This window comes from Xiphophorus maculatus, chromosome 10 (assembly GCF_002775205.1).
Source record: "Xiphophorus maculatus strain JP 163 A chromosome 10, X_maculatus-5.0-male, whole genome shotgun sequence".
Classification (NCBI taxonomy): Eukaryota; Metazoa; Chordata; class Actinopteri; order Cyprinodontiformes; family Poeciliidae; genus Xiphophorus; species Xiphophorus maculatus.
Genome location: NC_036452.1, coordinates 16,460,019 through 16,483,038, shown reverse-complemented (window position 1 = coordinate 16,483,038; position 23,020 = coordinate 16,460,019). Strand labels below are relative to the sequence as shown.

General features: G+C 40.3%; 1 protein-coding gene across 8 annotated transcripts in view; it reads right to left on the bottom strand.

Moving 5' to 3' along the window:
- The window catches only part of LOC102220610 (brain-specific angiogenesis inhibitor 1-associated protein 2), a 61,619-nt gene that overhangs the window by 16,396 nt on the left and 22,203 nt on the right, over window positions 1-23,020 (bottom strand). For 6 of the 8 annotated variants that reach the window (XM_023341072.1, XM_023341071.1, XM_023341074.1 and 3 more), the window contains 6 exons: window positions 13,077-13,088; window positions 12,464-12,525; window positions 11,065-11,136; window positions 9,873-10,010; window positions 3,335-3,487; window positions 169-399 (listed from right to left, as the gene is read on the bottom strand). In XM_023341072.1, the coding sequence (XP_023196840.1) occupies window positions 169-399; window positions 3,335-3,487; window positions 9,873-10,010; window positions 11,065-11,136; window positions 12,464-12,525; window positions 13,077-13,088 (668 nt within the window). The remainder of the gene's footprint in view (window positions 1-168; window positions 400-3,334; window positions 3,488-9,872; window positions 10,011-11,064; window positions 11,137-12,463; window positions 12,526-13,076; window positions 13,089-23,020) is intronic. The other 2 variants (XM_023341073.1, XM_023341075.1) reach the window with 1 other exon arrangement.

Genomic DNA, 23,020 nt, shown 5'->3' with positions numbered 1-23,020 from the left:
CTCGCTTTTTTTACAATTTGTAAAAGTGAGTGTTTTTACTGTTTATTTGTTCAGACTCGTCTTTATCTGCAGGCTTCAGTCGTCTGAACAGAGACGCTGCCCCGTTTTTCAGTTTGTGTGAAACGTCCTGTCGTTTGTCTGGTGCGGTAAGGCCCAGGAGGAACTGACCTGCTGGCCCATGGTGGCGCCGGCCCGCAGGGCTGCCAGCTCTGGAGGCATGGGCAGAGGTTTGGCGCCAGAGATGGGCTCGGGGATGCCGGGGTGGAGAGCGCCGGGAGGCACGCCACCCGCCGCGCCGCTCATCTGCTGTGCCAGGAACATGGCCCGATCCGGCAGCTTGGTCGGTTCGGCGCACACTTGCTGCCACACGGGGATCTTCTGGGACAAAAGCTCCTTACCCTGGAAACACAGAGAGAGAACAGGCTCAATTATATGGAGATTTATTTGGGCTGGCAATTTTTTAATTGTCAGAAATTAAATGGTAGAAACATTAAATTGGGGATTTTTGTTAAAGAAGTTCACAAACAGTCTTAATTATTTACAAAAGTTTTGTTTAATGCATTTTTCTTACTTTTTCACCCTTATAACAAACTCATGTATCCGTTCTTTAAGGCAGGGATATTTGACCTGACTCAGGTTAACCCAGTCAAGTCGTGTTTGTATCTTCGGAGCTGGAGGGATCTCAAACAATGCATGGATGGGGTTCTTCAGACAGAACATTTTCCATTTGAAACATTCAATAGGCAGAGTATAAAGAATTTAAATGTAAAATCATTTAGAATCTTGATATTAGCAGGAACTAAGGGAATAACGAGGAAATCCCAAACAAGGAAAACTGGATCCATATGGTGCATGTTATTTATGTTAGAGAAGCTAACCTCTTTCTGGAGACTTGAAGTGAATAAATTTGAGTGTGGAAAGTGTGATTGAACTACATTAAACCGATCATATCGGATTTTGTATGAAAATAATTTTTTGGTCAGGAGACAAGGCTGAAATAGATTAGACGATGGATGCATGAAAAGCTGCCAGAAAAGCAAAAGAATAAGCTGAGTTTCATACACCGTTATGCAAGCATTCATGTATTCATTTGATTTAAGCTTTGAAAGCTCTTTGAAACATTCTGGAGTTGCTTGAAAAGGAGAAAATAAATGTTCAAAAGCCAAAGTAACCAGTTATTGGTAGTTTTCTAGAGATCACATTTTTCAGCGAAGTCTATAATTCAGAGTAAAACGGGTTGTAAAGTGAAACTGGCAGGAAACTGAGGAAGCATGCGAATCGTCTCTGTGAGAAGCTCTCAGCTGCTGCAGGACGTGTCCATGCATTATACAGCAGAGCAGTTACGTAACGACCTCATCTGCATTCATCTTCAGGGAAGAACAAACAGATCCGAATCTGGAATTAAAACTCGGCTGGTTCTAACCCGGCCAAGGAAGTGGGCGGGCTGCAGAGGCAGGCATCAGTCAAATTACGAGAATCCAGAAAACGAACCTCTAATGTGAACCGACCCTCTTTAACTTTTAACACCCTTAATCAGAGACGCTCTGCTTCTGCCTTGTTTCTGTAAATCGTCGCTGAAACAGAGAAGAATGAGGAGTCACAGTTCCGTTTCTTTGTGTTCTGCAAACTTTTCCTGAGAACATCTTTGCTGCCGGTGAAAGCGATGAGTCACTGCGACCCCAGTCAGTCTGGCAGATAGCAAAGATGGAGCGTAGGTGGCAGGTGCCTTTACCGGCGTTAGGCACAGACGGCGGCTGCTGCTTTATTCTGCTCTCAGAGGACAGAGAGAAGAACAGAAACGGACTGATCACCTGGTCAACCTCTCTGGCTGCAGCAGAGGTCTTACAGAAAAGGAGAACAGCAGCAGCATCTCTGTGAAACACAACTTTCAGAATCAACTCTGAAGCTTAAAATTGAGGATCTTAAAAACGTAACAGATGCTTAAAGCTCCAGGAACTTTTAGTTGAAATTAGGGCTGCAACTAGGAATTATATTAGTAATCGATTAATCGGATTAAAAAAACCCAAAAAACTGGCACATTCTACAGATTTTTCATTTAACCACCTAAGTAGTTTTTTTTATGCAGTATCAGAAATATATTAAAAGATGCCTCAATTCATCATGATTAATCTATTTAAACATTTCAGCCCTTAATCGTCTAGATTAATTATTTCTGATTTAGTCCTGAGCAAAAATAATTATGCTTTAATAATCTATTTTTGTTGAAATACATCGTTTGATAACATTACAGATTCATTCGTCTCCTGGTCCATCCTGCCGTCACTCAGGACGACTCTGCCAGAGGCGGAGATTCACCCAAAAAACGTGACTTCAAAAAGAAAAACGCCTCCAATTCAAAGGAATTTTTAGCATCTTTTGCTTAGGAACAAAAAACTCTCCTTGTAATTAGCATGAGGACAGCTGGCGGTCGCTGTGAGTCTAATTTAATCCCTTTTCGATGTTTAATCATCCCATCAGCAGTTTGTGTTCTCCGCTTCCTCCTGTCTATCAATCACTCATTCAGACACTTTCACACCCACACGCAGTGAGTCGGAACCAAGTGTTCCTGCAGAAGTAGGTCATCCTCCCGGCCGCCTTCACCCTCCTCCTGCTCCTCAGGCTCTACATGTGAAGAAGAGAGGATGTAGCCATTTCTGTTTATAGTGAGCCTGTGATTGGCTGAGTGGGAAGCATCTGGACGAGTACTGGGGGGTTTACCATTTCATGACGATTTATAAATAAACAGAGGAACGTGAGAATGGAACAAAGCGACAAGCCTGAACGCTTTTTATGATCTGCCAATCTGCGAAACCGATGAACAATATCAAATACTTCATGCTCATCCATGTAGCAACATTATTACTCATTTTCCTCACTAAATAAAGTCGCATTTCTGATTGTCCTGATCTTGCTCTCCTCTTTCTCCCTGAACTTGTGTTTTTCTACAGCTTCAGGATTTCTGAGAGAAGCTTCAGTTGCAATTTTCATCAATAATATTCCAATGTCACATCTATAGAATGTTATTCAGCCCTAACCAAGACTGAATAAACAATTAATCGCATGATAAATTAAACTGAGCTTGACAATCATTTTCGGCTGTGTTTTATTTTGGATATTTAAAATATCTTCCAGTTCCAGTTAAACTGTTTTTTACAAAATTAAAGTTTACTGCTCTTTGAAAGGGCAGATTTAAATTATGGCATTATTAATATGTTAGCTGAAAATGGTCTCAAAGAAATGGTGTGACGTCAATTTGCTTTCTGAAATTTGCCTTGTTGCTTCAATTTCTAGTGAAATTATTGCTCTACCAAACCCGTTCCTGTGCTGGTCTCACCTTGTTGTGGTAGGCACTGCTGTTCTTGGCCACGGCACACTGACGGTCCACCAGGAAGCAGTACCTCCTCCGCTCCTCAGACAGAGCGTTCTTGTAGCCCTCGGCGATGTAGCTGTCCAGCTCGCTCTGCTTGTTGCTGATGGCCTCCACATACTGGGAAGAAAAGGGGAAAAAAGAAAATCCAGAGATTTTCCAGCTGTTTCAAAACAATAACAGTAACAAAAAAAGTGCAAAAAAAAAAGAAAGAAGACTCCATAATAAACATTTTATGGAGTGGGTGAATCAGTCCTTTACATGCTTCAAACGGTGACATGTATAAAGAAAATTGTGATTTTCCTGGGCTGCCTTGGATATTAAGTCAAAAATGTCACAGCACATTAAAACAGGAACTTCCTGATCAACATTTCCCTCTCCCACTGGGTTGTAGTTAGAGCTGGACAATATTGCCTAAAACCATACCATGATGTAAACATTCATTCTTTTGTTTTAAGCATCTGAAATGCTGCCAAACTGGTGATGTGACCACTTCCTCTTTTACCCACAGTTTCCACTCAGTGCAGTTTTTAATTTTTAAGGCTTTAAACTGCAGCTGCTAAAGTTGCTCAGCAGTTTGTTGCTAGGTAGCCAAAGGGTGAGTGAGTTGCTAAGCAACCAAAGCGCGAGTGAATTGCTTGATTCCACCAACCTAGCTTATTAGTTGGCCAGAAGAGGTTGAGCAGGTAAAGCTTTTCCTCTGTCACTCGTCTATTGCGATGTATATTTATTACCCAGCTCTAGCGTCGACACCAACGTCTGAATGCAGCGAACCAGACTTCATCCGCAGCTTCTGTCAGACAAGAGGAGCTTCTAAAGAGTTTAAACAAAGTGAAACGTCGTCCTCAGCGTGTTAGTCAATGGCCGCGCTGCGAGCCGTTCACACACAAACTCCGCATCCCACACCGACCTGCACATTTAGCGGCTTCAGCCAACAGCCGAGGGCGGGCTGGACGTTCAAAAATAACCCGATGGTGCCAGGAGACGGATCTATAGAGCGACTCGAGTCATCCAGCGATGCTCCATAATCACCATCACACTTTGAGCAACACCAGAGGTGCTAATTATAGAATTAATAAAGCAAAGCAGACATTCATTAAGAATATTTTTCTGCCTCATTTACATTCTTATCTAAACAAAGAAACTGAGGTCACTTAATGAATTTTAAACACTTGGTCACTTTTCTGTCTTCAAACAAGCATTTAAGGTCATGTAAAGATCAGTTTCGCTTAGCCTTTTCCTCACTGAGGCGCTCAGCACAATACTGAATTTAAACCCACAGATGTTTTATTTTCTTTTTCATACACAACTTTTGTACCTTTTAGCTGGAAAAGTTATGCAGATTGAGATGTTTTCCTTCTAGAGATAAACTGCTGCTTTGGTTCCTGTAAACTGTAGATCCTCAAAAATCAATGTGTTTTCCTCGTCATCAACAAATGCATTTTCACAATAAACCTTTAAGGCATAAGCGCAAAGAAAAGAAGCTTAAAAAAATGCAACAGCAATCAACTTCATTAAGTTTGAAAAGATTATTTTGAAAGTTTTGTCCTCTTTGTTAATGTCTGGAAAACTACAAATAGAGCAGGAATTATTCAGAGCTGATCAGATGCAGGATGCAATTGTGGTGCATAAAACAATTTGCAGCATCACAGAGCGCGTTAGATGCAGAAAATTATAACATAACTGTGAGATGCAAAAATAAGTAAAATTCTGCAGAGCTCACTAGAGGGACTCTTTGAGGGCAGTGTTGATTTTTCTGGAAATGATCCAAATGAATTCCTGGAGCCGTTTTAGAGAAGCTTTTAGCTCAGCTTTCAATAAATAAACAGACTCTTCAATCAAATAACCTATAAATAACATGAAAACATACAGTAATCACTAAGAAGTAATAAGAATAAATTAAAATGAGGGTGATAATTCACATTCTGATGATTAACATTTTTTTGAAGGGCAATTCTGTTTTCAGAAACTTCGTAATCCTTTTTATTTATTGTTTTTGGTCGTTGTGTTTTATTTTGGATCTTGGATATTTTTTGTCTTCCAGTTCCAGTGTGGAGTATTCTTTACAAAATAAAAGTTCATTAGTCTTTGAGAGGATGACCTAGCATCATCAATATACAGTATTGGTAGAAAATGGCCTCAAAACGTCAATATTATCGTTTATTGTAATAACTTCTGGGACAATTTATCGTCCAGAAACATTTGTTACTGCAGTGGACCGAGGAGCAACATCTGTGAACTTTGGGAAGAACGGAGCATCATTTTAACAGAACGAAGCTCCGCCACCCGGATGTGCTCACTAATCAGAGCTGCTCCTCAAAGTGGGCTCATCCAGCAGCCACTGTGAAGTGGCCATTGCAGAGGAAGACGGAGGCAGCTAATGAAGAGGACAAGCTGCGTTCAGGGTCCGGGTTCAGGCCAGCAGGTGGGAGCACATGTTCCACACAGCTGCTGGCGGTCAAGGAGAACCCACTGTTTCTTCAATCATCTCTCAGCACGAGGCTGCGGACAGTTGGGAGGATTTAACGACAACACGCAGGACTCAGGACGCTGCCAGTAAGTGGTGCATGATGGAAGTCCTCCATGAAGTTCATTTATTTAGATACAGGCTGGCCTTTTGTGCCGCTGCCAATCAGCTTCTTCATTACAATAAATCCGACTCTGCAGCTGGGGTCCAGCTGACAGGGACAATAATCAGCTTTTTCCAACTTCTGCTTACGGAGGAACACACCTGCAAGAAAAGCTCTGCTGAGTGCGAAATACGTCAGCAAGGAAGCAGACAGAGGTTGTCGTAATTAGCCCTACAGAAGGGATTTTTAAAGTGTGTGATGTTTTCTTCAGGTTGAACCCCTCCTCCTGTCAGTGGGATGTCAAAACACGGTGCGGCCGTATGCAAATTCACTGTGGTGATGCGATGAGCAGGCTGGAAGATTAAAGGAAAGCTGAGTTTGGACTCAGAGTTCCCTTTGAACTGATGAACCAATCGCGCTGCAAGATGGACAAAAACAAACCAGGAGGGATAAACTGTGGCGTGGGCTCGCTGTGGAGATGAAATGAGGAATAAACGCTGATATTTGGGATCCATGACAAGTTCAAGCATTCATCATTCATACAAAAGAAAAAACTGGCTGCTAGCCCGCAGAGGCCTTCATCGTGCTTTGAGTTCAATGCCTAATCAATCACGTGTTCCTCTGGTTCAGAGGTTGATGCTCTGGTCTGAATTAATAGTTGGAAAGTTAAAACCTTTGAGATGCAGACTCGGGTCCTGTCCCCAGACTGCATGTGAAAGACGATTTAGTCTGCATACGAAACTCCAAATCAGTCAAATATAGAGTATTCATGTCCAAACTCTAGCATCTATTAGTTTAAATCTAATATATCTAAACAAAAACTTTTATAAGTTTATGTTTGATCTAGATGTGCTTCGTCTCTAAAACAGTGTCGTTCAGCATTCAGGTTCGGTACAACAACAAATCTTTCTTGCACATGTCCTTTCTTAATATAAGAGAAAATGAACTTTTTTTTATTAATTTCACTACATGTGCATTTGAATTAGAATTTGATTGGTTGATTTGACACCAATTTTGCATAATTAGATATAAAATAAAATGCTTTGCTCCTATGAACTATGAGATGATGTTTGCTGTAGTTTATGCCAATTAAAAACCGAACTGGATTGTAAACACTATTGATTCATCAATTGCTGAATCATATTACAGATTCACATTAAACCAGCTATTGATTACACACGAATCTGACGGAAGATCAATCGATCAAATTTTATTTGTATAGCACATTTCAGCAGCAAGGCATTCCAAAGTGCATAACAAACAAAAACAAAGTCATGCAACATAGACTCAACAATCAAACCATTACATTAAGTCACGTGCCATCATGAAATTCGTAATTGATTATGTTTCAAATATAACTCTAAACAGGTGGGTTTTTAGTCAAGTTTTAAAGGAAGTCAGTGTTTAGATAAGTATGTTTTACTCCTCAGTCATCTTTTCTCCATGTAACTGAATCTATTTTTGTTTGGAAGAATCAAGAGCTAATAAATCTCTTGGAAACAAGTTTATCTCAAAAAAAGGCAGCTGCAAGTCTTGTTGCTATGCAGCTAATTAAAAGTGTGACGGAGTGAAAATGTTTGAACTGTGGAGCTCATAGCCTCATTATAGGGAGTTTAAAGGAAAGGCAGGAAGCTCTGCTCATAAAAACCCCACATACACCGACTCCATGTCACGTTTTGCTCTTTCTAAAGGTCAGTTCAGTTGCTACATGTTACAGCCAGGAACCGCTCCAAACAATCCTGATCCTTTAGTACACATTGTTCTCTATGTAGAGAACAAAACAGTTTGTATGGAAAGGAAATGTTACATTATAAATATCTTCCAGTCGCAACAGTCTTTTGTTGGAGGTGACAAACACAGACCGGCTCCGATGGCTGAAATCTAAATTAGCGAGGTTTCACATTGTGGAAGTTCGCTTCCTCTCCCGCCACAAACAGAACCAAACCTCTGCAGCAACATGACATGGAAAGAATCGAACTCTCTGCCGAGACCAACAGCTTTCACACTCAATAAGCCACTGAAGCCCAGAGGGGCCGATGGACTTTAGGCCTAAACGTTTCCGCGCCGCAGCTCTTCATACTGTAGCTCCAGCTATTGATTTGTTGTTTTTTTTTTTTTGGAAAAGCCACCAGGCCGACCCCTGCTTGCTCAACCAACCATCCGCTGCAGAAACACTAACAATTAGACAGTAATTGCCACCCCTGCTGCTCCGACAGAGCAGCATGACGCCACGTTTTCAGCCTCTGGAAGTCCTGAAGCTCTCTGCGGCAGGTCAGACATGACAGTCTTCATCGTCTGCTGCAAATGCTTTAATTATTTGCAAGCTCTAAACTATAAAAAAGAAAAAAAATCCTGCTTCCCTGTAATACTTTTAAAGAATGACAAAGAATCGTGGCTTTTTATATTCTAATGAATTTGCTACACAAAACAGGTCAGCTAGGATTCATGAATTGTAGAACCACAGGGAAAAACATTTGGCTTTAGATTAAAGAAATGTCAGAATAATTAGCTGTAAAGAAACGGAGCCGTGACGCCGCCTGACATCTAACCAAGCTGCAGGTAAATTGTTTTGTTGCTCTGCGCAGACAGGCTGTCAGCAGATGAAGTCCCACATTCCCAGTTTCATACCGGCTTTAATTATTTGTGTCGCACTCCACGCGTCGAGTTCAGACAAGGCAGAAATGCACGACATGCTTTATAGAGGCCCAACAACTGGAGCTGGAGAAATAAAGAAGAGAATCTCCGACGTTTATGTCTAAGGGAGGGAGGAAGCAATTAGTTTTACAGCTAAAAGTTTTGTGCTCGTGTTATGATTATAGACAAAACGAAAAACAAAGCAAGTGAACAAATGGCTTTGATAGGGTCAGTTCGTCTATGTCTGCGCCCGCTGATGGGACGGATAAGAGGCTCATGACGGCAGTCTCTGGTGTGCAGGTTGTGTAATAAGAGCCGGCCCACCGTGTGTCACCACAACACCTCCAGACAGGAGTTCAGAGACATGCACCGTGTAATCACACCTCCGCTCCAACAGCCACCGGAACATCAGCCAAACGCTCACCTTCCCCACTTATCCATCACACTCAGGAGAGCAGAAGGTAATGAATCAGTCAGAGCACCGGCAGACGGTAAATCCTGTGATCCCTGGATTTCTCAGTTTCGCTGAACTTTCTATGATGACTTTAAATATAAAAAATCTGGGGTTTTTTTTTTGGTTTTGTTTTTTCAAAGGTTTTGTCACAGAAGGAAGCTTAAAGCCCATCAGGAAGACAAAAATGCATTTCTAAAAAGAGTTAAAGGTTGCTCTTGATCAAACAGTTTGCATGAATTCAACAGAAATCTGTGTGCTTGAAGATGAGTGCAAGAGTGCTCTGGAAAAATAAAATTTTACTAAGTATTTTTGGTTTAATTTTAAGTTCAAACATTTTAGTAGACTTGAAATAAGAAAACTAACTAATATGTAATTTTTCAGCAAAATACAGAACCTTGTTTTAAGTCAGGAAAGTTGATAATAAATACTAGTTCCACTAGAGGATTATCTCACTTATAACAAGACATTTTCCCCACGTTTTAAATGAAAAACATCTTCTAATGGAGTGAATACACTTGATCTTGAGTATTTAAGAATCACTGACAACAAACTCAAAAGGTTACTTCTAGGTAAGTTTTGTCTTAAATGTACAAAAATATTTGCACTAGAAAACGGACCAAAAATAGTTGGTATGATTTTGTGTTTTTTCAGTGTGTGAATAAAGGAGAAAGTTTCCTGTTGATGTCAACAGCTGATCTCCACCGCAGGACTGCCTGGAGCCAAGACTTGCATCAGCAGTGGTTTATGTGCTGCATCATGATTGAGAGACACCACGAAGATGCCACACACACACACACACACACACACACACACACACACACACACACACACACACACACACACTGACCTGCATCTCCTTATCTCCATACTTGGAGGGGTGTTTGCTGCTCTGGCTCTTCCTGCGCAGCTTCTTCAGCTCCGCCTGGCATTTCTCCAGACTCTCCCCTTTGCTCTTGTGCTCCATCTGGTACTTCTTCAGCGCCGCCTGAGGGGGGCAGCACAAAGTCAGCAAGGGCGCAGCGGAGCATGCACAGCGGATAAATCAGTCCAACATTAACAGTGTGTTTATTTCAGAGCATTTGGCTCTACACCATCTAAATGCTCTAATGAGGAAAATAAATAAATAAAGTCCTTGGATGTTCATTTAAGACTGGTGAGGGAAGAACTCTTAAATAGTTAACAGCAAGAAAATAATGTAAACCTAGAAATTTTTAAAAATATATATTTTTTGCAAATTCTTTTTTTTTTTTTTCAGGTTTTGTATGTAATGTATACAGTGTCCAGCCAACAGCTTAAAAACATGCAAATAACCTCAACAAACTGTATTTATTAGAACGAATCATGCAATTTCCTGTTGCATAAGCTGAAGTAAGGCAAACCTCCTGTATATTTAGGAACAGCTGAAATAGTCACTTCAGAATCTGAGCCACGGTAAAAGTCCAAATATATAATCCCCTATCTATTAAAAAGCAGTAATTTATGCATGATCCTGTCCACAAACTGTTAAAACCACTCTGTTTTCAGGCTACTGATAAAAAATAACATTACTATTCTCATAAATTGTTGTTTTTTAAAAGTCAAAAATCCAGATTTTTTTACCCAAATGTCTTTAGCTCCGAGTTACTTCTTTGATCTGTATCAACTTTGTTTTCCGGAGGGTTTCCAAATGTTTCCGTCTATTGCTGATTACGGGAAGGTTGCAGCAGGTTTATCTGAACTCAGCAGCAGCATATTGAATGAATGTAGTAAAATACTGAGCCTAAAATAAGCAGCAACTGTGTTGAAAAACTTAAAACAAGCGAGTGAAGGCTGGCAGAAGATTTTTACAAAAAGATGATCTTAAACCTCCCATCTGTCCATGTTTTGTCACAAACCCAAAATAAACCCGGGTTTTGTTTCTCCGACAGCAGCGGCTTTGACTGAATGGAAGTCATTTGATGCCCCGTTCAAGTAGACACAACGCCGCGGCCCACACCGGCTCCTTTGACCCCACATTTTGAATCTGCAGAGTATGAGAAGAAGAAGAAAAGAAGCCTCACGTTCAGGTAGCGCGCGTCCAGCTCCACCTTCTTCTCCAGCTCTGTGAGGAGCTCGTTGTGGAAAGACTTCAGCTGCAAAAAACACAAGCACAGAAAGCTCAACAATAATCCCCACAAACATGAAATAACACCAGCCTCAAGCCGATCCATGTGGAAACCGCAGAGGAGGTATTTTTAAAATGGGATGTCTGTTTCAGTGCTGAAGGAAATGATCGAAAGGCATGATACTACAGTGGGAAAACGACACACCCAGAGGGCTACAGAGGGATGTCGATCTGCAGCTTCCGCATGAGCAACATGATCATCATCATGCAAAAGTATTCAGCTCTATGATTTTACGTGACAGACCACCACAAAGGATAGTGTACTTGTGAAGTGGAAGGAAAACGATACGTGGCTTTCAAGAGTTTCAAAAATATCTAGAAGATGATCAATTTCTCAAAGATTTCCTAAGCTGGTGAGAAATCTCCTTTAGATGACAATAAAACAAAGTAAGGCTAAGCTAACATTTTGAAGTCGTGTAAAAGACTTACAGATCAACCACAAATTTAATTTATTTGTTTCTTATATTTAGCTACACCACCTGCTGGCATAAATAGGAAGCTGCACGTGGGGAAACAGACTGGAGTCCTGCTGGAAGGTGAACGTCTGCTCCAACCTCAATATTTGGCAGCCTCAGGATATTAATGCATTTAGCTCCATCCATCTTCCCCGTCAACTCTGACCAGCAACTATAGGGACAGCATGACGCTGCCACTACTACGCTTCCATCATAGGAATAATGTAAGACTCAGATTTTAATCGGCATTAAAGAAAAAAAACATGAAAGCTGTGAATAATTTTCTTCCCACTTGTTTGAATACTTTAGTAAAGCAATGCAAGCCTTCTTGGGGATTCATATCATTATTAAAATATAATAATAATAATGGACTTCAGACATAAGGTACTTGTGAAAAAAGTTGTGAAAAGCAGCCCCTCAGGATAAATCTGAGTCTGATTTGTACATAACTGCATCTTCGACCAATTATCCAGAAGAATAGGAACATTTGCAAACAGACTTCAAAATAAGTCCTGAATACATTTGTAGGCTGACTGTTTCTAACATCTCTGAATCAGCTGAATGTTCACTCCAAATGTTCCCACATTTTGACAATTTTCTCTCTGATTTGGGTAAAGAACTGACATAAGGACCGTTTCACTCTGAACTCCTTGTGAATTACATATAATCAGTACCAATTTCCACATCCCACTGCAGCGGAGTCATCAGAAGCCGCTCGTCTCCCATAAAAAGGCTGATTTTCAGATTGTCAAACATTTCACGTCATTAAGCAAAAAGGCCACAATCTGTTTGGCTCCCAGTCCCAAGCTGATTTTAGCAACACCATCACCACATGCTCACCATCTCCTCAAGCTGGATCTGGATCTGTCTGTGCACTTCAGCCATCTGAAAGAGCACATCCCCTGCAGAGAGGAAAACAAAGAACAAAAGAGATGATTAACAAACAGAGGGAGGGGAAGGGAGAGAAGAGTGTGATATTAAAATCGTTCCAAACGCAGAAACACAGAGCGTGCAAAAAGAAACCCCGACAACAACAGCAACCATGCAGCCAAACAGAACGCATGAGAGACGGGTGTCGATGGAAGTGGTGGAGGGCGAGCTGGAACATCTGAAGTGACGAGCAGACAAAACTCAAAACAGAAAGCAAAAGAAATATGTTGCACAGATGTACTTAATGACAAATCAAAGAGCTGATCGAGAAACCTGCTGAAAGTGTTCAAACCAAGCTGCTACTTTATGAGAGTTGATCCATTCTATCACGGAAACAAAAAAACTCACAGAAACAAAACTTAAAAAGAAATCCTCAACTTTTTTAATCTATGCATTAAGATGCATGTTGTGCTACAAGATAACAGGGGGAAACAACAAAAAGCAAACCCCAGAAATAATAATTAACATCTTTAAGAAAACAAAACATGGTTCATGCAGCCATTGAGGTGTTTAAGATACCTACATGCTGCCTCTTCTGTATGTGCAATGCATTGTTTAAAAAAGAAAAAAAAGAAGATCTAGTTTGAGCAAAATAACACAGACCTGAAGAGACAGATCAAACTACCCTGAGAAAAAAAACATGGGGCAAATGACAAGTTTTAAAACACAGAAAAAGAACACTTAGACACTCTGCTAATTTACACAAAAACCACATGCGGCTCTACAGAACCAAACTTCACATCATACACAACTGCAAAATACAAAAATACCGACTTATTAGCCAAAAATTTGCAATAATTTCAATGATTCTCTGGACAGAGGCGACACGCCACATGGTTATTTATTACGTAAGATGTCGTCTGAATCATCCACTAGGCTCTGCAATTTAACTTCATATTCAGTGCCTTGGAAACATTTTCATACTCCTTGAACTTTTCCACACCACAACCTTTAACTTTAGTTTCTTTTGAGGGGATTTAATGTAATAGACCAAAACAAAGCAGGGTTTATCTGCAAAACTATATTTTTAAATGTTTTTCTTTCTCACAAATAAACATCTGAAAATGTGGCATGCATTTTTAATAAGATCAGATTCCTGCCGCCTCCTGAGAATAGCATCCCTTCAGCATAATGCTGCCACCACCATGTCTAACCAAGGGTATGTTTCATTACTAATTTATCAGTTAGTTAAAGTTTATTTTGGTCTCTTTTCTTGTATGGGTTCAGTGTGTCCCTTAAATAACTTGTGAGAAAATGCAAACTGGACATTTGATTTTCCCCTTTCCACACCATCCAGAATTGGGAAATGCATGACTAACAGTTCTCCTTACCTGTCAGTAATTTGATTACAATTAACACACAGGTGAACGATAGTTACTAAAAAAGTGACTTCATAGTTGGGATCTCCTTTGTGTTGGTTTCTCAAGTAAAATGTCAATGAAATGAACTGTTTGTTATTTAAAAACATAAAGTGGAAAAGTTAAAAAGGTGTGAATTTTCCATTGCACTGTATCCAACGGCACACTTTATTCCTGAACCCACTATTTAGAGGTGAAATACAGACAACTTATTTAGTTTTCAATAAAAAAAACACTTTGTGGAGTGCAACATTAGAAGCATACTGCTAGAATGCAGAGTGAAAATCTAGAAAATAAAACAAAAAATATACTTGAAGCCCGTATTTTATGAACTGATAATAACCTGGCGGACTTCCATGAAACTGTGAGGGATTCTGTAAGGCAGCAGCGCCGCGGCATGGCGGTCCTATTTACTCTAAACGAGGCCCTCATCATACGTTAATGACCCTCATCTTTCTCCAGAGTAACACACGGCGACAGCTTAATGCATGTCGCTCGGCTTTCCTCCTCCAGCTCTGCAGGGAGGTGAGCCAGCCAGCGGACCTGAAGACGCTGGACAGTCGGAGGGGACACAGAGTGGGCTGCCTGGACGGGATTAATGGGCTTAATGGAAGTGCTGCGGTCATGCAGATGAGACTCGGTTGCAGTAGAAGGGATTTAGTAAAGGCCAGAGCAGGAGGTGGACTGTTAGTTAAAACATATCTGCTTGTTCTGAAGTCCAGTTTGGACCAGACCAACTTCGTTAATGTGAACCTCTTCCTCCTTCTAGAGCTCAGCAGCAACTTTATTCCTCACCAGTATAATTTCATGTTGCAGTTTGGGCTGCAACTAACAATTATAGTCAATTATTTGGACGATTAATCGGATACAAAAACTGGCACTTCCTGCAGATTTCTCATTTAACCACATAAGCCTTTTTTTATACAGTATCAAGAATACATAAAAAATACAAAACAAATAATTCAGTTCCTTTTTAAAATAAGAAAAACATTTTATTACCTAAAATGCGATAACTAAAATTTGTTTAGTGAGCGCTTGATAATTTTTAAATTGCCCATTTTTTGGATTAACCGGTTAATAATTTGATAGCGAAAGGTGCTTAATAAGATATTTGGGGGGTTTTTTAGAGGTGAAATAATTCTGTCACTTGAGGAGTTGGGTGTAGAACGTGTGTACAAAGGTTTTTTCATTATTATCTTAAATGCAAAATGCATATATTCTTGTACAGTTTGGCCTAATTACTGCTCTGTTTTGAGTCTGTGTACTGCAGTTAATGATTAATCGATTACTAAATTAGTTGATTATCATTTCTATAATCGAATATTCGTTTCAGCCTCAACTTCAATGCTTAGGATTTTCTGCAGATTTTTATTCTTTTATTGTTCAACGCCACTATTTTTAACCCCCTGCACAGAAACACAGATGTAACAAACACGTATGGTTTTCATATGTATATGCAGAAGACAGAAACAGGAAGCAGTCGGTAGAAGTTTGTCACAGTACGACCTCTTATTCAATAGTCACCCTCCCCTCCTCCACCTTAAGAAAACACAACGACAGGCTGCGGACAGGGCACCGAGGCAGATAAATGCACCGATGTGCGCTTCCAAACTCTGCTTTGGTTCTTGGAGGGCACCCAACACACACTCCCACCCCATCCATTAACAAACAGCCAGCGGCCATCGACAGGCTGCATGAGGCAGGCTGAACTTGAGCGGCTCGATCACACACACAATTACACTAATGTTAACTTCGGCCCGAGGAGGGAACGGGATGCTGCATCGTATCCAAACTCGACCCGGAGAGGCGGCTGCATGTTTGTGGTTTCTAATAATATTCTTAGGATAGACATAATATAATAAAGGATGCATGAAAATAGCCATGCAAAGAGTAAAATATGCAACAAAAAACTGCATGTTTTAATAATTATTATCTACTTTGACATAAACGAGCTGCCTCTTGGAACGTATGAGGCTTCTTTTGATCGATAGCTTTAATACTCAAACGTTATTTCAAACAAAACTGAATTAAACCTTAAAAGTCAGTTTTCATATTTTATCTGCAGATACATCCTAACCTCAATCAGAAGACAAAATCTAGTGACTGGATTACCTGAGAAATCAGCCGGTGATCATCCAGACAGGAAGTTAAAACACTAATTTTTAGTTTTTCGATCATTGAACCACACCCGGATATCGTCACCGGTTACGATAGCGACACTTCTAGGTGTGGATGGTATTTTACTGTAACAAATAAAGTTCATTAAAAACTAAAATAAATTAAAAAAAAATGTGTGGACGGCATTTCTGAAGCTTAAAATGAGCCTCAGAATGTGAGGGATGATGCACAAAGGAAGAAGTTTTCAAAAAGGAAACTGTATTTCTACACAGGCACTCCGTGTAAGAAAGATCAAGATTTTCAGCAGCTAGCATGAAGGCTGAACACGAACAGCAATGTTGCTATGTATTAATTTTTAGTTCTAGTTCATCATAAAACATTCAAGTCCGGGAAACGTTAATAGCCTTCAGGAAATCTCAGATTCAGGGAACGGCTCTCTAAAAAATACACATTTTATATACAAACTATGAGCAGCCAACATTAATAACTGCTAATACAGGAGTAAAGACAGTTCAAGAAGAAACTAAATTATAACTTTGTCTTCATTTTAAAGTCCAACTTTACAGGCATTACAAATGAAGGGTGATTTTTAAATCTGTGAAAATTCAACAATTAAAGAACTGACATTACTTTCTGGAAATAAAGCCAGAACTAAGCTGGAATAAAAAACAGTTGTGGGTCAACTGGTCTCATAAAACTGATGCATGTTGGGACATTTTGACTTTGTCCTGCAAGCTTTCATCCTCTGGAAGATCTTCAAATTCCTGGATGTTCTTGTTTTGCTTTGTTGCCTACACCTAATCCAAAAATCTCCCCACCTTGCATTGTGAAATATGGGACTTCTATTCACCAGAAGTAAGCTGCTTATCGTTAATCAGAGCAGATCTCAACATCTGAGGCTTAAAGGGGACGTAAAGCACATTGTTGTCCACTCCCAGAGTGCACAGGTGGATCAATTATAGGACACACAAAGACCGCTTTTGTTTGCAAATTGTTCACAAGACCCAACAAAATACATTTTGGCTAGTTTTCAACGTTATGCTGGTATTTTGATTGGAAATTATTTTCCATCTATATTATTTATTGCCACATATAATAAAACTGGTACTTTCACATAACTAAAACTTTCAGATCTTGAGAATTAAACCTGAAGCCTCTACTGTAAGCACGTTGAGGATTTAGGCCTCTCTTATGTGCTTTTACAGGGGAAAACATGAACCTTACCCACCAAACTCCATCCAGCTGGTGTTCTTCCATTCTGTCCGTTTGCACAGATCTAACTGCAGGCAGGAAACAAGCCCATTATTCATCAGGCCTCACCCAAGGACAGCGCCAACATCTGGGTTTATTGCCCCATCTACTTGCCATGCTCAGCAGAGAGCTGGAGAGGGGGAGCAGTTAATGATTGTGTGAAGGAGGGTGTTTTATGCAGCGTGCGACCCTACAGGGACTGTATTATAGGAGCCTGAGCACAAACGAGCAGCTTTAATCCCCAGAAAGCTGCAGTGAGGGGAGTACAAGGTGCTGCAGGGAGATTTGCCCTCAAAGCCGCATGATTGACACCATTACCGTTGTGCTCATCTGGGCCTTTCATTTTGCTGAACCAAAACTCCCGCCAGGGAATGGGCCCCATTCTCCACAGACAAACTCACAATGCAGAATTAGTGTTTACATGTGAAGCACCTGACTGACTACGAGGTCTTTGAACTTCTGCTTTAACAAAGTCTTGCAGACCTGATGCTTCCCAGTTAACTGGGAAGTGGGAACTGTGGGCTGGTTCTGACATCAGGCCGAGGCAACGGCGTTCTAGTTAAGTCGGAATGTCATGCGGAGGAGCTGAATATTTTATTTAGTTATCCTACTTGTTTTAGTTGTACATATTAACCTTCCCCTTTTTTTGTTTTGTTTTCTTTCTGTTTCCCCCCATCTATCTATTTGCTGTTCTATCTTCTATCCTTAATAACCTGGGGTGGGTTGGGTTGGGTTATCGCTGTTTTTGTTGTTTATTTTCTGGTTACATAAATGACAGTTGGACAGTCGTATTCTGGAATTTATTTGTAACTGCAATCCTGTTTGGACTCACTCACTGATGATGACAATATAGAAGATCCCAATGCCAGCGTCAACCCACACCAACTGGTCATCGCGGTCTGATCGATGATCCAGATATCATTGTATTTTGATAACTGTCCTGCAGTTTTGTTAATTTGTTGAAAACAATAAATATATTAAATAAAAAAATTTTAAAAAAAGAAGTCGGAATGTCAAAATGGCGACACCTGTAAACATTGTTCACAGTAACTCTTACAAATATAATGGTAAAGCTTTACTTTCCAAAAGAAAGCATCACTTTTCAGTGTACAGTCCCAGGTGCTACATGCAATTAGTATTGGGCGACTTTAAGTTTTATTACTTATTAATATTTTGGGGTTACGATAAAAACTATTTATTACTTCTTTGTTTGTATAGCTATGACTCTATGATACAGCAACCTTAGCTCCACCAACACAAATAATGATGTTGGAAAACATTATTTACCAAATCGTATAAAGAAGTGTGATTTGTGTCATTAAACTGCACACAGTAACTGCATTTAGTCATTTTTGTTCATGCTTTCATTGAACAAACAGTGGCGAAAATAGTAAAAATTACAATCCCAAGAGTTTTGGGGATTTTCAGCATCATTCAGTGGAATTTATTGAGACAACAAAAAATCAGAATTCTTAATTTATCACAATAAACAACACAATAAATGCCAAACACTACATGCAACATTGATTTTAGACACACTATTAGGTGTGTCTTGTAAAATAAAAATGTTTCCACCATAAGTTGCCACTATTTAAGCGAGGAGCGACCACAACGAATCACAAAGTCTGCCTTTCAAGTCGTTACTGGGGGTAGTTGGAGTTGCTCCCAGTTTCCCATTGGGAAATCTGAATTCAGTTGATTTTTATGACTGGGAAGTCAAAATTTCCCAGTTCCGAGTACAACTGGAACACAGCATGAAGCTGTGAGGCTCTCAGTGAGTAAACAATAACGCCATCATGCTTTTTTAAAGTACTGTCGACTGAAATGGAGCGTGTTGTGTTATACATGCGTTTGACAACTTTATGTCTCAAACTCATTAAAAAAAAGACTTCATGAAGGAATCAGGCCACAGCAAATCAATTAGACTGACATTGTGAAGACATTACATGCTGGCTGATGCGGTGATGAATGAAGAGTGATTATCTGAGGCACAGGACACACGCTGGGAGCCGGGGACCGGGGTCAGCATGTGGAGAGTGACCGATATATAAAACCTGATAGCTTTTCACGTTTTGACACATGGTCAATGCAATTCCTGGCACCCAACTCATCTTGTCTCACTACTAATTGTTCACCACAGTGGGAAAAATCGGTAAGTAAAGATTTTTTAGGCAGTGATCCATCAGTTGGTCCGTCCCTGTCATTATTCGTCTCTGTGGAGTTAGTTCTGAGCTGTAAAGTGGACAGAATCCCAGTCGTGACAGATCTACCGTCTTCATCTAAGAACTAAGTTCATGACGCACTGAGATCTGCAGCTGTGACTTAAGAAAACCCTAAAAACTGATTCAAAGGAGCTTTTCTGCACATATTTACCAACTTAGTGCAGGTCCGCTAATTTATTTTTGCACAGCCTTCGTGTGGAGTCCGTGCACTTCACATCATTAACTTACCGTTTGGTTCAAGAACAATGCGGCACCTCAAGGTCCTTTCAGTCCGGCTCATTATTGAAGCCACATTACCAGCCCATTACCGTTACTTGCTAAATCAAACACGCAAAGTCCCTCACTGGCGCCGGCCGTTTCCGACCTGGCAATAAAGTCACGAAGCTTGCAGCTGACCAGACAGCGGGGTTTAAACGCCGAGGAATGAAACATTGAGAACAGGTGAGGTGAGCTGAAGAGATGGATGACAGGTGAGGCGGATCGGAGTCTGTGAGCTTTGTTGGCTTTCAGCTTTTGATTTCAGCGGAGACCGTCTGACAGCTGCTAATGAGCCGGGAACACATCGCTTTCCGTCTCGCCTTCCTCCATCTCCAGTGTCCATCCTCTCATTACGTGTGTCATTGCCTTTTCTGTTCCTCCAAGTCCCATGTAACCACCTGAGGTGACTCAAGGACAAGGACTTTCTAATGACCCAAAGACCAACAGGGAAAGCTAAATTAGTGGTGTGGAGCTGCTCCGACGACATGCAGACAGACAAACGATACTTCTGTCTCCATCACTCAGTGGCCACTAGGGTTTTAGTTATTAAACACCAATATGCAGAGACAGATTTAAATACATAGGAGACTTCCATGAAAAAAAGAAAATCATAAATCTGTCTATCCTTGGATCAAACCTGCTACCTCGGGATTGGTCAGTGCTAACAGACCTAAATTTATATGCTGTAAACAAACTTTATGAAAAGGGGCCTGAATATTGAAAGAAGCAGACATATATAAAATTAAAAAAGCCTTTCAGAGAGTGTTCTTGTTGAAGTTCCTCCCGTATACGAAGTAAACACCGACAGATTTCAGATTGGCCTCCGAGCTCTGGGGAAATTCAGCTCAGAAAAATTAGGGTCGGTTTGAGGTCACCAGTTCTCTCTCAGATTGCTCCAAATGAGATGTCAAGCGAGACGACGAAGGGACAGCAGCGGCAGATAATGTAAAGAATTTCCCTCAGAACGGCTGGGTGACTCAACCCAACATAATTTCATGTTTTCTTTCCCGCATTTGTGAAGCTTCACGTTATTCCTATCATCTTCGGTTGTGTTTACCTTTGCTTCAAAGAGCAAGTGCTCATATTTCTGTTGCTCACACTACGCACCGCAGCATGCGGTGATTAAACAACCTTTCCTCTCTCAAACTCAGATCGGAGAAGACGATAAAAAGATGTCGACGGAGTAAAACATTCAGCACAGAAAGGGACACTATGTGCTGTATTTCATATTAATATAGTCTGATATGGTCTGTGTCATTTGCAAAATGCCTTTGGCTGACATGCCCCTTTAAATTGGGATGCAGTGAATTAATTAATAAATGTGATGAACCTCTACTCTTCTAAAACGGCCATCTGAACTAACTTTTAATTTAATTAATGGGCTCTAATCAGAGGCTGCGCTTTCCCTTGAGAAATGGGGGGAAGAGCAGGATTTTCTTAAATATATAGAATAAGTAATATTTAAACTCTCACTCTTAAATTATTTTGCAAAATGTTTGAGCATAGAGTTGTTTTTCTCCAGATTTCATGGCTAATATTGTATGATTACAACTCAATTTACATTTAGGACACTGGATAAAAGGTCTTTGTTAGATGATTGTTTTGCTTTATTTTTAAGTGTTTTTTCATTGACCACAATTTCTCTCCTTTCACAAACAAACCTTTCATAAGTGCTATCTGTCTTGACAAAGATCTGCTTTTCTTTTGTGTTTAAAGTGGGAAAAAAGAAAAACAGCTACATAAAAAAAATCATCCTGGCTAAAAGACACAAATATGACAGATTGGATATGACGACTGAATAAAAGTCAGGTTTAAATTGCCACCATACAACATTTTCTAAAAACCAGTTAAGCTTTTTGCATTCCATTACAAAGAAAAGACCTGATTAAAGTTTCATCACTCCCCTAAGCTGCATTTGAATAGTGGAGCCCATATTTGGTCAGCGAGGGGAACCGGAACTGCAGGAGCTTCCTAGTTTTCCTCATCACCATGCCCATATATAGCACACGGAAGCCAGACATTGTCCTTTTCAGTCATGATGACATCACCGACACACCATTTTTGGGCTGCGGAGCGAGCGTCGTATTCAGTCTCTCGTCCATCGGAGCGGCTCCGGTCGAGGCGTTTTATTGAATCTATTTTTGGAAACGTGTGCAGAGTCGGCATGTTCTCCCAGCACTGCGTGAGCTCCCACATCAATGCGGGGGTGTTTGCAGACACAGAGTGCAGTAGTGAAAGAGGAGCGGATAAGTGGGATGACACTCCACTCTGCAGCAGCGGAATAGCTCCTTTCTCCGCATAGCGTCTCGTGAAAGCAGAGCAGTTGGTCAAACTAGTGCAGAGTAAATCTGAGACAGAGGCATCACATCCTCTTCCTGTGCCAGCTTCTCAACTGAGGCATCAGTTCACTAAAGTAAAGAACAACTCCACTCCTAATAAACCAGCATCCCCACTAAGAACATATATAGTTGGTTCACCTTAAATCAAAAAGTGAACAAATTAATTTCTCTTCATTATTTTAGAGTAGCATGCAAACTGTTTAATGGTAAACTTGGATACAAGTCAGATCACTTTACTTCATTATTCAGCTTTTCTGTTTTTTTTCTACCGGTTAACATTTTTGAGAAATTTGGCTTTACCTGAAATCGCATTTACCTATAATTTGTTCTCACCATCTAAATGATGCAGATAGTTTCTTTTTTTTACATTAATTTAGTTGGACACACTGTAAATTAATGTGTTTTACAACTAAACTGGTTGAAGATTAAATTTGCAATTTAATCCAACACACCTACAAGAACCAAATCAAGAACACCTACAAGAACCATAAGCCCAATCAGGTCATGCTAAGATCAACCCTCTTCAGTGTGGAGGTTGATACTGAAGAAATAAAGACTGTTTTGCATCGCAAGTCAAAGGAGGAACAAAAGTAGTAGAAAAAATGTTTAAATCATGAACTGCATGTCCTGCAGAGATGGTCTGATCACTACAAGGATCTAGACTTTGGCAGAGACTATAGACCTTCAGCTTTTGTAAAGAATAGCGCTATCTATTAATGAGTAAATGGGCCCTCCCTCCAATATAAATAATGAGAACTCATAATAGAAAGACCGAAAGATGTTTTGTTGAACCCTGTTGACTAGAGATCTAAAAGAACAATCTGGTCTGCAAAGCTCTATAAACCACAGTTCATCCATTTCACCCGGGACAATGCTTTTTATTGAGATTTAATTTGACAAAACCCAAAGCCTCCTCTCCTA